Source organism: Oncorhynchus clarkii, chromosome 25, assembly GCF_045791955.1.
Source record: "Oncorhynchus clarkii lewisi isolate Uvic-CL-2024 chromosome 25, UVic_Ocla_1.0, whole genome shotgun sequence".
NCBI classification, from domain to species: Eukaryota; Metazoa; Chordata; class Actinopteri; order Salmoniformes; family Salmonidae; genus Oncorhynchus; species Oncorhynchus clarkii.
This window is the reverse complement of record NC_092171.1, coordinates 23,541,565-23,556,169: the sequence shown is the minus strand read 5'-3', so window position 1 is coordinate 23,556,169 and position 14,605 is coordinate 23,541,565. Positions and strand designations below refer to the sequence as shown.

General features: G+C 41.0%; 1 protein-coding gene across 1 annotated transcript in view; it reads right to left on the bottom strand.

The window, feature by feature from the left end:
- Window positions 1-6,979: 6,979 nt before the first annotated feature.
- The window catches only part of LOC139383281 (methionine aminopeptidase 1-like), an 18,353-nt gene continuing 10,727 nt past the window's right edge, over window positions 6,980-14,605 (bottom strand). The window contains exons 5-11 of the mRNA XM_071127727.1: window positions 12,332-12,423; window positions 12,138-12,221; window positions 11,869-12,007; window positions 10,234-10,365; window positions 8,622-8,765; window positions 8,393-8,458; window positions 6,980-8,254 (exon numbers count right to left, since the gene is read on the bottom strand). Coding sequence (XP_070983828.1) covers window positions 8,088-8,254; window positions 8,393-8,458; window positions 8,622-8,765; window positions 10,234-10,365; window positions 11,869-12,007; window positions 12,138-12,221; window positions 12,332-12,423 — 824 coding nt within the window. The 3' untranslated portion in view covers window positions 6,980-8,087. The remainder of the gene's footprint in view (window positions 8,255-8,392; window positions 8,459-8,621; window positions 8,766-10,233; window positions 10,366-11,868; window positions 12,008-12,137; window positions 12,222-12,331; window positions 12,424-14,605) is intronic.

Genomic DNA, 14,605 nt, shown 5'->3' with positions numbered 1-14,605 from the left:
GAGTAACACAGCCAAGATGAAATTGCACACACTAACCCTGTTTCCATCCACAGTTTTTATGCGAGGAAAGTCATACCGTATATTAAAAGAAAGCTGTGATGGAAACAGGCAGTTTAGTTACAATTTTATAAATGCCAATTTTTTGTCACTTTTTGGAGTCTTATTTAGCTAAAGGGGTTGTCCCTCCATTTCAGGTAAGTGTTCCTTTTGAGGTACCTATGGAGCCCAACAACTTTCTTGGTCCTCTCCTTCTCTATGTCTTCCAGTATGATGTTGGGGTTGCCCTCAAGTAGAAACCAGGACTGAGCCACATGCAACTCAAAGCAACACCACATACTGTCAACAAAGTTTCTCACAATGATCTTGTGGCTTTTCATAATCCCCAGATTGATAATATTGGACGCAATGGAGGGACTCTTTCTCAAGGTTCTCCACCAGTTCCTCCATAACCCAGGACTTGTCCTTGTTGGAGTTGATCACAAAGGCACCGCAACTGTATTCTTGGCGTTGAGAGACCTTGTAGTTTCTCAGCTCATTCACCCCAGCTTATCTTGAGGCGCAGTATGGCGCTGACCTTCTGCACCTTCTCCCTCATGCGCTCCTCCATGCCTCCCATGGAGCATCTTGCTGCTGCTTCTGTTTCAACTCCTCTGCCTTCTGCCTCTTCAGAGGCATCGGCAACCATCTAAAAGAGAGAGGGTTAAGGTAAATTAACAATAAACAGATACATCAGTATTACCTCATCTTGTTTGCCCTTATCTTGACGAAGGAAACATGCTCACTGACAGGGATGTAAATGAATTTGTTCACATTGAGAGATATAAGCTTTTTGTGTGTATGGAACTTTTTGGGGATCTTTTATTTCAGTTAATGAAACATGGGACCAACACTTTACATGTTGCATTTATGTTTGTGTTCAGTATACATTCACTTAAGGGTCTGAGTGTGTTTGTGTCCCAATAGCCTTACATGGTTTCCTTCCCTTGTATCCTTAACTTTGTAATAAACTATTAGATAATGTGAGAACAATACGCCCTGGTTAGCATAGGTATCCATCCACTGTATTGTTTTCACCCATTCAGAACTGTTATATCAGTAACCTAAAAGAAAGGAGTTGAGGAGAGGCACTCAGGCACCAGCACCACTGTAGAGAATTGGGACATGGTGAGCATATGACTGCTTGGTTGCTGCATTTTGATTGGTCCCACTGTGGCTGATAAGACCTCTACTTTGCCCTAACATTTTTACCTCTGAATGAGAGGGAAAATGGCAACTGCAGGAAAGGTTAGTGTGTATATTATATTCTCATGTAAATTGCCTTCAGAAAGTATTCACACCTCTAGACTTTTTCAACATTTTGTGGTGTTACAAAGTGGGATTAAAATGGATTTAATTGTCATATTTCTGTCAACGATCTACACAAAATAATTTCAAAGTGGAAGAAAAATTCTAAACATTTGTAAAAAAAAAAATAATAATAATATGAAAAATGAAATATATCTTGATTAGGTAAGTATTCAACTGCCTGAGTCAATACATGCTTGAATCACCTTTGGCAGTGATTACAGCTGTGTGTGTTTCTGGGTAAATCTCTAAGAGCATTCCATACCCGAATTGTGCAACATTTGTCCATTATTATTTTCAAAATTCTGTAAGCTCTGTCTAATTGGTTGTTGATCATAGCTATACAACCATTTTCAGGTCTTCCCATTGATTTTCAAGTAGATTTAAGTCAAACTGTAACTTGGCCACTCAGGAACAGTCACTGTCTTCTTGGTAAGTTACTCCAGTGAATATTTGGCCTTGTGTTTTAGGTAATTGTCCTGCTGAAAGGTGAATTAATCTCCCAGTGTCTGGTGTAAAGCAGACAACCAGGTTTTCCACTAAGATTTTGCCTGTGCTTAACTCCATTCCGTAATTTTTAAAAATCCTGAACCTCCCCCCAGTCCCAAGTATACCCATAACATGATGCAGCCACCGCTATGCTTGAAAATGTGAAGGTACTCACTAATGTGTTGTATTGGATTTTCCTCAAACATAAGACTTTGTATTGAGGACAAACAGTTAATTGCTTTGCCACATTTTTTGCAAAATGTCTATATTGCCTTGTTGCAAACAGGATGCATGTTTTGGAATCTTTTTATTCTGTACAATAATAGTGTTTAACATTATTTTTGAATGACTACCTCATCTCTGTGCCTGCTCCACACATACAGTACAATTATCTGTAATGTCCCTAGGTTAAGCAGTTAACACAGATTCAACAACAAAGACCAAGAAGGTTTTCCAATGCCTCGCAAAGAAGGGCACCTATTAGTAGATGGGTAAAATAATAAATAAGAAGACATTGAATATCCCTTTGAGCATGGGATTAATTACACGTTGGATGGTGTATCAATACACCCAGTCACTACAAAGTTACAGGCATACTTCCTAACTCAGTTGCCAGAGAGGAAGGAAACCGCTCAGAGATTTCACCATGAGGCCAATGGTAACTTTAAAACAGTTACAGAATGTAATGGCTGTGATAGGAGAATATTCAGGATGGATCAATAACATTGTAGTTACTCCACAATCCTATCCTAATCGACAGAGTGAAAAGAAGGATGCATGTACACAGAGTGAGTCCATGCACCTTATTATGTGACTTGTTAAGGAAATTGGTTCTAAGTAGTTGACTCAAGACAGTTTAGCTTTAAATGTTTTATTAACTTGTAAAACATTTCGAAAAACATTATTCTACTTTGACATTATGTGGTATTATTGTGTGCAGGCCAGCGACAAAATAAAATCTATATTTAATCAATTTTAAATTCAGGCTGTAACACAACAAAATGTGGAAAAAGTCAAGGGGTGTGAATACTTTCTGAAGGCATTTTAATTGTTCCATATTCTTCTAAAGGTGATATGTCAACAAAACTATCTGTGTCGTGTGTTTTTTTGTTGTTGATAATAATGGCTGTAATGGAGTGGATGGAATGGTATCAAATACATGGTTTTCATTTCATTCCAGCCATTATTATGAGCTGTCCTCCCCACAGCAGCAGTTCACTGTCACATGGCCAGACAAGATGCAACTCCTTACTCATTTCAATCTACACATTTGATAGAAAGAAACACACATTTGACAAATCAAACCTTGTTCACTTTGTTTGAACTTGGCCACCAATTTCATGCCAAGGAATCATGTTTGGCTTAGCACTCAAAGCGCATACAGAATATTCAATATATAAACAGTAGTTTTTCCTTTGCCACGGATAGTGCAGTCAGACACAAGCAGGGAGACAGATCTTTAGGCTCTCCAGCTCAGCCAGTGTTTATAAGAGGGTGTGCCATTTTGTGTGCTGTATTCTCACTCAGCAGCCATGTCTTCCCCCAAAAAACTGTACTATGAGGCCATGTGTTATATTCCAATGTATCAAAGGTCATGTAGAATATTGCTAAACTATAAAGAGTATGATTATTGTTTTTCAAATGAAAAGAAAGGCAGAAATCCAGGGCTTGAGCAATCTGTCGTTTTGGGAGAGGAGACAGTCCACTGTTGCAATTATTTCCACACAATCCGTGGCAATGGAAAAACTACTGTTTATAAATTGGATATACTGTATGTGTCTGGGGGGAAATACATCTTTGAGTGCTAAGCCAAACATGATTCCTTGGCATGAAATTGGTGGCCAAGTTTAAACAAAGTAAACAAGGTTTGATTTGTCAAATGTGTGTTTCTTTCTATCAAATGTGTTGATTGAAATGAGATGCATCTTGTCTGGCCATGTGACAGTGAACTGCTGTGATCCGATGCCGGGCAGCAGTTGCATGCTAGGCTGGGAAGCCCCTCTCCGTGGAGGAAGTGCGCATCAAGATAAAGGTCACAAGGTCATGTACTATAGCATGGAACCACTGGTGTACCTTATACCTTGGTCACAAGAGCACACTTAGTATTATTAACTGCTTTCTTTCAATTACTTTCGATTCAATTGATTTAGCTTGCCATGTTGCAGTGCTCCTTACAGTAAGAGATTACCGTGAAGATGGGACAAGTTCTGGGAGGGGGGAGAGTTGAGTGGGTGACCAGAAATCATAGGGCAAGAGTCCAGTTGCTCTTAAATTACTAACATCATTGACATTTATGGGGGGTGGTTTCATGATTGCCCTTGAAAACACTGGTTATTGTAATTACCTAAGTGGACAATGGTAAAGTTGAATCATCTCCTAAATTGGCCGAATTAAAATACCCTGAATGTGTTGCAAATTGTTGCCTCTGGGATCTGCCATACAGATTCCTGAACACTGAGTGGCTCAAACCCAGAGGGGGGTTTCCCTGTCGTGAAGGTGCTGGGACGATGGAAAGCGTTGAAGATGGTATCACAAAATTCAAACCAGGTAGTCATACCAGAGAGGTAGCGGCGAAGCGAGAGATTTCACTCTCACCAAAATAAACCCAATAAGTTTCTATGGATTTATTTTGGATCTAAGCTTGTCGCCAGCCTTCCCGCCTTTGGGACGACGACTCCCATTGTTAGGGCGGAGATGTGAGCATCTCATCATTATATAGAGATCTCTGATCATACTGAGTGAGTCAGAGAACAGAAGGATATTGTTACCTCCTATTGCTCACATTCCAAGAGCTTTCAATAATTTTATTTAAATATCTTGATATAATACATACAGGGCTTTAACAAGTTATTTATTGTGTGTGTTTTTAGGGGATACTGTGATCCTCCTGTACCTCCCTGTGTGGAGAGTGCAAGTTCTGTAAAAAGCACAAGACTAACCTGGTCAAAAGATCAGGTGAGTGTTCCGGGCACAGCCAACAAAATCAGAGACAACCTCTAGCCACTACATCTGGTTGTCACTAGTTGCCACAGCCACAGAGTCAAAACAGCTGCATCATAATAATTCATGAAAACAAAGATGTGGTTTTGGTCTTAATTTAAGGTTAGGCATAAGGTTAGCAGTATGGTTAAGGTTAGGGTTAGGTTTAAAATCAGATTTTAAGACGATAAATTGTAGAAATAGGCTGGGTTCATTCAGTCAATTCTCCCGTTAGGGGATAAGTCTGGCCCACTTCATGGGCTGCAGCACTTTCTTTCTCTGAGTACATGGTGGTGGCAGACATCTCGCTGGCCAAGGTGGACGAGAAGGCAGGGATGGGATTTCCACAGGCTACAGGGCAGCAATTAACATAGCTAAGGTGTCACTGGATTTCCTGATGGTAGTGTCTCTCCTTCAGGAAAAAACATTTCTAAAAGTTTTGAAAACAGCATGCCATTTTAGAAAAGCAGAATATTTTCTTATGAACACAACTGATTCAACTGATTGTTTATAGCAGGACAAAACTCTCACCTAGTCTCTTTTGGTGATTTGCATGCCCAATGATGTCCTTACAGGTGGAGACGGGCTCGACCTGTGCAGTGTTTGGCCTTGGCGCGTTGGGTCTGGCTGCCATCAAGGGATGCAAAGCAGCTGAGGTGACCAGGATCATTGGGATTGACCTCAACCCAGTTTAAAGTGGCCAAGGAGTTTGGATTATTCCTTCATATGTGTGTGCAACATGGAGATCATGGTGAGGAAGTGGATTCTACCTTTACAGACCACCCTTGAGTGTTTGGGGAATTTATGACCATTTTACAGACAATGTGTAGAAAGAGTGCACAGTGCTTTTCTCAATTTTATGATAAAAAAAAACAAAAAAACAATGTCAACAAATGCTCAACTAAGCAGTGGTGTAAAGTAATCAAGTAAAAATACTACTTAAGTAGTTTTGGGGGGTATCTGTACTTTACTACATTCCTAAAGAAAAGTATATACTTTTTTCCATGACACCCAAAAGTACTCGTTACATTTTGAATGCTTAGCAGGACAGGGAAATGATCAAATTCACACACTTATCAAGAGAACATTCCTGGTCATCCCTACTGCCTCTGATTTGACACTCACTAAACACATGCTTCATTTGTAAATTATGTCAGTGTTCGGGCTTGCCCCTGGCTATCCGTAAATTAAAATAAACAAGAAAATGCTGACTGGTATAAGGAATTTGAAATTATTTATACTTTTACTTTAGATACTTAAGTATATTTCAAACCAAATACTTTTAGACTTGTACTCAAGTAGTATTTTACTGGGTGACTTTCACTTCAGTCATTTTTTATTAAGGTATCTTTACTTTATAAAATTGGGTACATTTTCCACCACTGCAGCTAAGTGTTGTAATCTCAATTGTAGCATGTTATCTGTTACACCTAATGGCCATAGTGGCACGATAGCAAGGTTACAGCTGTGTAAGTGATTGTTCCAGAGTGCAGCCCTGAAGGCTTGTCAGCAGGCGGGCAAAAGATCTCCATTCACCCATTCCAACTGGTGACGGGATGAACTTGGACAGGAACTGGGATGGGTCTAATGTGTTAGTGAGAGCCAAAAGCTCTGTGTAGATGTCTATCATTTGATTGAACTGAGGTCATGCTTTTCATTTGCTTTCAATAGGAAATACAAGTGTGGAGGGTGTTCCTAAACTGGTCAGTGAGTACATGAACAATAAGCTGAAGGTGGATGATTGTGACCCACACATCACCCTTCGAAAGGATCAGAGGGCTTCAGTATAATGCACGCTGGGAAATTTTAAGGCATTGCACAAAAATCACAACAAATGTAAATCTTTCTCGTTTCCTCGGTCCTGCAGTATTCGTGTTGTCCTGAAATTTTAGATTTCAAGAGGCGGCTCTGAAAACCATAACATCACTCCTTATTTCTCCATTTCAATTGAATACATTAAATCAAAGGATACTCAAAGGATTGTCTTACTGGTCAAATTAATTTGAACCCCGTTGCCAGGATAATTGAGCCTAGCATTGGGAGAAAGCATCTAGTGAACGAGTATCATGTCATTTGCAGTCAGATTCTCTTAATGTGCACATCATAGAAGTACAAAACAAGAAACACTTAACTTTGAGCTAATGCAAAACAATCAATACTTCAATGATTATGTTATTACTATTTTAATAATACAGTACTCTGAAAAAGGGTATTAATTCACAGGTCTGTAGTAAACCCAGACTTCTGCTGCAATAGAGCCTTTGGCATTTATACAGTCCTCACCACACTCAAACACAAAAGCATATACGCACACACACACACAAACAAACTACAGAACAGCTGTTTATTACTCCCATCATAGAAGAAATAAAAAGCTGGCAGAGAAACTGGAAAGATTGGATTAAAATGGAGACTCAAGAGTGTTGCTCAACAGTATATCAAGGTAAATATTGATTGACTGGATTGAGGAATAACAGACACGCTGCCTAGACATTATCTGGCATGGTTATTCTTAATTCACACAGATTAAGGCTCAACGCGCTGCACCAGGGCAATTCCAATCCAGGCCTTGGGGTCCACCGCACTGCAAGCTTTCCTCCCGATTCAAACCAGACCTGGCAAGGAGATTCTGGTCAATCAATGAACCTAAATCAACTAGTTCACTAGAGAGAGAGAAAAGAAAACTAGCAGTGCTGCAGACCTCAGAACCCAGGTTTGAATAGACCTGCACTACACACTTTAGCAGAACACTGAGCTCAACAGCTCCCCTCTCTGGCCAGTCAATAAGACCCAGCTGCCTTGCTGTCAATTAGGCAACACAGTAAGGTGGCACATGTCTAGAGGTCAAGGAGTCAAACTGAAGCATGACCCTTTCCACACCTCTGCAGTCAAATATGTCAACAGAATCAAAGCTCACAATCAAGGTAAAAATTAAACCTGCTACTGCGCATAAATACACTTCTTTATTTTTACTTTTCATCTCCTGATGAGACATTTATTTTTTAAAACAGCCTCATTAAAACAATCCACACAGTTGATATCAGATGTATTCAAGTACTTCCCGTAAATCTTGGAGAACAACACTAAATTCGTGGAACGGTGAGAGCCAGGCCGCGGCAGGGACAGCCTCCGGAGGGGGGGGGAGGGGGGGGGGGGGGGGGGGGGCAGGCGGGCGGCGTGCCTCAGGTTAGAGGCGTGTATGTGTGATATGACATTGGGGATCAAAGTGAGCTGCCCACGAGACAGTCATTTCGTTGCTGTATCCCTCCCCCCATTTAGATTTGGTTGAGGAAGTGGGGACGCCCGTTGTCGTCCAGCCGGCGTGTCAGAATGTCACAGCCCGTCTCCGTCACAAGCAAGGTGTGCTCAAACTGGGCGGAACGCTTCCCATCCCGAGTCACAGCTGTCCAGCCATCAGGCCACGTCTCGTCCTGCCAACCACCTACACAGAACACACAGGTAGCCAGTGTTAAGCACACAAGTACAGTATTAAAACACAGGTATACAATTACCAACCATTACATTAAGCACACAAACAAAATTATACCCCAAACCTGCTGTCATGTCTGAGAACCCTTACCTTCACAGATCATGGGCTCGATGGTGAATACATGGCCAGGTTTCATCACTCCGACCGCTTTGTTTTCTGCAAAGAAAGGAAACCCACCAATTTATACATCTTCCCCCAAAATCCTTTGAGGATTAACGTGTACGTGACCTATAAAACTTGAAGTAGGCTACTGTGTTATCTGAGAAAAGGACGTCAATTTCACAAGCGTATTGGTGGAAGGAGACGGAGGGGTACTCACTGGCATAGTGGGGCACGTTAGGAGCAGTGTGGAACAGTTTGTGGATGCCATGGCCACAGTAGCTCCGCACCACAGAGAAGCCGTTAGCCTGGGCATGTTTCTGGATGATGTTACCGAGCTCCCTGTAGCGGATACCAGGCTTTACTAGAGAAGGAAGAGGGGGACATTGTGATAGTGACCTAATTGAGACTCGTTCCATGAAACTAGGCATATGTCACGTGTCACTACTTCACAGGAGCGCCATTTGAATGCAAACTTTATTTATCAAAATGCATTTGGTCAGAAATGCCTTCTGGAACATGTGAACTTTCATGTGCCTTAAACAAACTTGTATGTCATCTGTAAATACAAATAAAATTGTTAAATTACGAGCCTAGTTGGTTTAGCCATGGAAAAAAGCCGCAACCTTCCAGCTAGCCATGGTTGGCTGAGACAATGAGTGGGCTGAACATGCCGAGAGATGAGTTTGGATTGGCCTGCCATGTAGCATGCTTCTATCTATAATATGACCTGGCCAGTATGTGTAGGTAATCCTTTCCAAACAGGGCTTTTGAAAGATATTAGGTAGAACTGCATAACTGTTGCTCCCCACTTTCTGGAGGACCGAGTTTTGAAATCAGTGGAATTAGAGTATGATAGCTAAGGAAATTCTGGCGTTTTGATTGCAAATATGCAGACTGAGTCAAAAAGAGAACACACAGAAGGCTGTTGTATAAAAACACCTGTCAAGAAACTATTTCAATAGAATGTTTATGATGTCACTGTGACAACTGTCGATAGACGTAGCTGGTAAATTTACTCTCGCTATCTACTCCGATTTCTGAGCACTCTCCCGAGTGTGCCAGAGTGCAGAATAACTGACAAATTTACAAACGCTCAACACCCAACGAATATGTTCGGTGTCAGTAAACTTGGGCAAAAAATGTGTAATTAAATAGTTGCCAGCGTCACAGTTGCAGTCACCAACGCTCTGGATAACCAGCTCTGCTAGGGCGAGTAAAATGGTCAGAGTGAGCTGTTCTCTCATTTGTATCTGAAAGTAGTTAGCTTGGGTGCTTGACTGCTGTTAGGTCAGAAAGCTCAGATCAACCCAAAGTTTCATCCAGAGTGTCCAATGTTTGCTCTAAACACCCCAAGAGAGAAATGCTCTCAATTTACAAACGGTCAATCTGACAACACTGGGTTTCCGAACGCCCAGAGCACACTGGCACTCCAGATTAAATTTCCCAACACTCCCGTAGTTTCAGCCTTTAGTCTTGAAATCTTTGGTTGTTTAGTACATAGCCTCACATGTGAATCCTTAAAGCTTCAAATGTTGTGAACGATTCTGAATGGGTGTAGACAAAGAAGAGCTCTCCAGTAGATGTACCAAAACATTCAAGGGACATTTTCTCAAAAGTGAGGTTACAAGTTTATCAACTTTAAAAAGTACAATTACTTTCCCATTGTTTATCAACTGCAGTATATGACATACCATTTTCTAGTCTCTACTTTTACTCAATGTAAAAAACACATTTTATAATTTTGCTACATAAGACCTATTCGAGCCGGTCATCCACAATTATATATAAAAAAAAAACTAGTTTATCTGGCATCAGGTAAGAGATCCTACCTGAGTCGATGGCTTGCATAAGGCATTCAAAGGTGGTCTGGACAAGCTTTTTCGCCCCTTCATCTGCCTCTCCGACAAAGAAGGTCTCGTTGAGATCTCCGTGGAATCCATTGTGGTACACAGTAATATCCACTGCACGGGGGGGGGGGGGGAATGCTGAACATTAGCAGAAATATATACAGTGCCTATAATAAAAAATTAATGCTTTATCTTGATTATATATATATATATATATACACACACACACATATATATATCTAAAAAAAAACACCTTTGGCTGACATTACAGCTTTTGACTCTTTTCTGATAAGTATTTAAAAGCTTTGCACACCTGGATTGTGCAATATTTTACCATTATTCTTTACAAAATTCTTCAAGTTCTGTCAAGTTGGATGCGGGATAACTGCTAAATGGTCATTTTCAAGACTTGCCATAGATTTTCAAGCAAGTTTAAGTCAAAACTAACTAGGCTACATGGAAACATGATGTCTCTTTGGTAAGCATCTCAGTATATATATTAGGCCTTCTGTTTTGGGTTATTGTCCTGCTGAAAGGTGAATTCCTCTCCCAGTGCCTGGTGTACTGTGCAGCAGAGCATGAGCAAATGGCTCCGTTTCAAAATGGTAGTGATTCATTTAGTGATACCCGAGCCCTGCCCATACCCTAGTTATTGATTAAAAAAAACAGGCTCTATGTATAATGTCGGGTCATGCAAGACTTGGGTTGGGTTAGGAAGGACAACCATCTTTGTAGTGTCTGGGTCGTTTCATACAACATCCACAGATTAAGTGCTAACTTGAGCCTACTTAAAGGGATATTCAGTGTCTGCTTTTTATGTTTTACCCACCTACCAATCTGTATGAGGCGAGGCACTGGAAAAGCTCCCTGGTATTATAGATTAAATCTGTGCTGGAAATTCAAAACACGACTTAGGGACCTTACAGATGCTTTATAAATGGGGTACAGGGGAAGTCATTAAAAAATATAGGGTTGCCATAACAAAGGGGGTGAATACTTATACAACCAAGATATTGAAGTTGTTCATTTTTATTAATTTGTTAGCATTCATATAATTTAATTTTCACTTTGACACTGACATTTTCACTTTGAAATATTTGTGTAGACAATAGAAAAAAAATCACAATTAAATCAATTTCAGTCACACTTTGTAACAGAGGGATAAATACTTGGGCACTATCATGCTCATGAGACCACTTGTCTTGTCAAACCATGCTGTAAGTCAGTTTTTTTGGTAGTGTCTCATGGGATCTTTCTCTTGAGAATAGTCCCGTTAGCAGACATATATAGGACACAGGCTACATTTTGGCTGAAGTCCTATAGACTCTTGCTGAATACTAATAAAAACCATTTCTCTTGTCAAACCATGATGTCAGCAAGAGCTCTTTGGCAGTCTGTCTAATGGGAACTAGCCCGTTCTCTATGTGCATCTCAATAGTCTAAAGTCTCACTCACCTATTTAAACCACATCATACTCAATGATCTGAAAACACAAATTAGGTGAAAGAATATGGAGGATGCCAACTGGGGATTTATATTTCACCTGTCCAGTCAATTCAAGTAAGTAACGGTAAAGGGACAGATGGGGAAGCCACTTTTTGCCCTTGGGAAACTTACCGTTGAGGATATCCCCATCCACCAGACGTCTCCTGTCTGGGATGCCGTGGCAGATGACCTCATTGACTGACGTGCAGCAGGACTTGGGAAAGTTGTAGTAGTTGAGAGGGGAGGGGTAACAGTTTCTGGCTGTGCAGGCCTGGAGGAAGGAAGTACTTACACGTCAACGTTCAAGACGAGGGAGAGAGGAGGAAAGAGTGAAAAAGGAAGAGAGCGACAGGAGAAAGTGAGTGGATGGGAAAGAGGGAAAAGGAGGCTAGTGTCTTTACCAGGTGCACAGTGTGGTCAATCTCTTCCGTGGTCATGCCAGGTTTCACCATCAGGGCGGCAATGTCAAGCACCTCTCGGGCCAGCTACAAAAGACAGAAATAGACTTTGCATTTCAAAACCACTGTTTTTAAAACTGTTTGAGTATGTTATTAACTGCAACAGCGAAAGATTAAAAAACAATTGAATAATTTACCGTAGACACAACTCTCATGCCTTCAATGTCTTCGGCAGGAAGGATCTTGATCTGTGAAGTGCCCTTCAAAGACTGCTCCGACTCAGACATGCCTTTAAAAAAAAACAAGCGAAAAGAATAGGCATACTGGCCTCATTTTAACGTCACTATTGTATCCATACACCAACTCACCCTGATCAGCTTTCCATTAAACTGAGTCAACGAACATCACTCAGCCCAGTCTGACTTTCACGCAAAACGGACTACCAGTCTACTGACTCAACCACTTCATGCATCTGCTCAAAAAAGTAGTTATGCTACTGGAAAGAGCTTAAAAGAGATACTTTGGTAAATTAGGCCCTTTGTCTACTTCCCCATATTCCATTGAACTAGTGGATATCATTTTTGTGTCTCCAGTATGAAGGAAGTTCGAGGTAGTTTGCAAGGCAATGCTAACTAGCGTTAGCGCAACGACTGGAAGTCTATGGTATCTACTAGCATAGACTTACAACAATAAAATATCAGAATTGGGCTGCCTATGTAAAACACAACTTTTGAAGCCCACATACTCACAGAATAGATTCACTGCATTAAAGTAGACACCAAACGTCCTCACCTAACCTGGCTATATGAAAGAAAAATAACACACTATATCACAGCACGTCACAAGGATGCAGTTCTACACAAGTCGACCAAGGGGCATGATAATATTGATCTGCAGACTTCCTGAAGCCGCCTCAATTCTGCAGCGCTCCAAATCAACCTCTGCCCCTTACACTAAAAACCTGTAGAGCTGAAAGGATCCTTATCCGGCTGGGTGGAATTCTCTATATTGTTTATTCCTATGGAAATATTTCAGAGCTACATAATTCTATGGCATGGGGGCCTTTTTATTGACATAGGCATACAGTTATTCTGGTTGAGCCACATGGTTAGACTATTTTCATTGAAAAGGCCCATGTCATTCTTCTTGTACAGTTTTTATCTGGTTATCAGATCACAACACCAAACAATGTTTACATACAATGTATAGACCACAGCACTGACATGAGCGTCATAATCGGTGTAGGTAACATCACTGAAGCATGAGCCACAACCACATCAGTATGTTTATCAACCACTTAGCAGAGACAACACAATTACTATACAAAACCCCCATCACTATGATAAAATACAGACCATAGCTCTAACGCAGCAGCAAAAGATGAATGAAAACAATGCCATGCAGAAACACAATATCTTTGACCATGGTTCCATTTCCTGCCTGGTGTTCGCAGATGGAGACATACAAAATAAACATACAACAAGAGGAGCGACAGTGTGTGGTTATGTGCTGCACAGATGGGGGGGATAAGGGATTGTTGTGGGTGGGGTAGGACGTACCTGCCATAAGACCCACTTCTGCTGCTGAAGTGATGAGTAGAAAAGAGCTTCAGACACCTACCTCTCCCACTCAAACATGCGAGCACACATACACCCCCTCTTAAACTCACACAAACACTCAAAAGCACTTGCATACATAGCCAGACACAAGTGGGAATGACCATGGGATCGACCAAGACGAATATGCTTTTTTCAGAAGGTAGCAAATGTATAAAGGAATGCCATTGTTTAAGCTAGTTTGTCTACAGATTAAGCAGAGGTAAAACGTTATTATAGGGTAAAGTTCTCGTTTAATGGATTGAGTAGGAGAATTTAACTGGACAGAGTTCAAGTGCTGTAGACCCAAAACCTTGCTAAGAAGCTAGCAAAAAGACAAAAGGCACCTGCTACAACAGCCATCTACTGTAACATACACAAAGAAATTCATCCCGTTTACTTGTTTGCTGAGATGAAATATTAATGTGCATGTGTACAATACTGAGTTGCAGTTCAACAATGGGTTGTTTGTACTCTGAACCAACAGAGAAAGCCTAGGGGTAGATCAATTATGCCATCTCACTAGCCAGGGTCACACCGTAGACTAGACTCAGGACGACAGGAAGCGATTTGATGCCATTAACAATGAACAGCACTGTGGCAGACTCAAATCACATTTTATTGCTCGCATACACATATTTAACAGGTGTAGCAATATGCTTCTGTTCCTAGCTCCAACAGACTGTCTGGCGATTAATTCTGGGAAAGGACAGCAAAGCAAATCGACAGTTGTGCTGCTTATGGTTATATTTAACCCAGCCAAGCTGTATGAGGTCTAGATTTTTACATTTCGAAGTGCCCAGAAATCTAGGTTACATTCTAATTTTGAGAACACTGCAATGCAGAGATCATCAGAACTGGGAAGTGACTGATGTG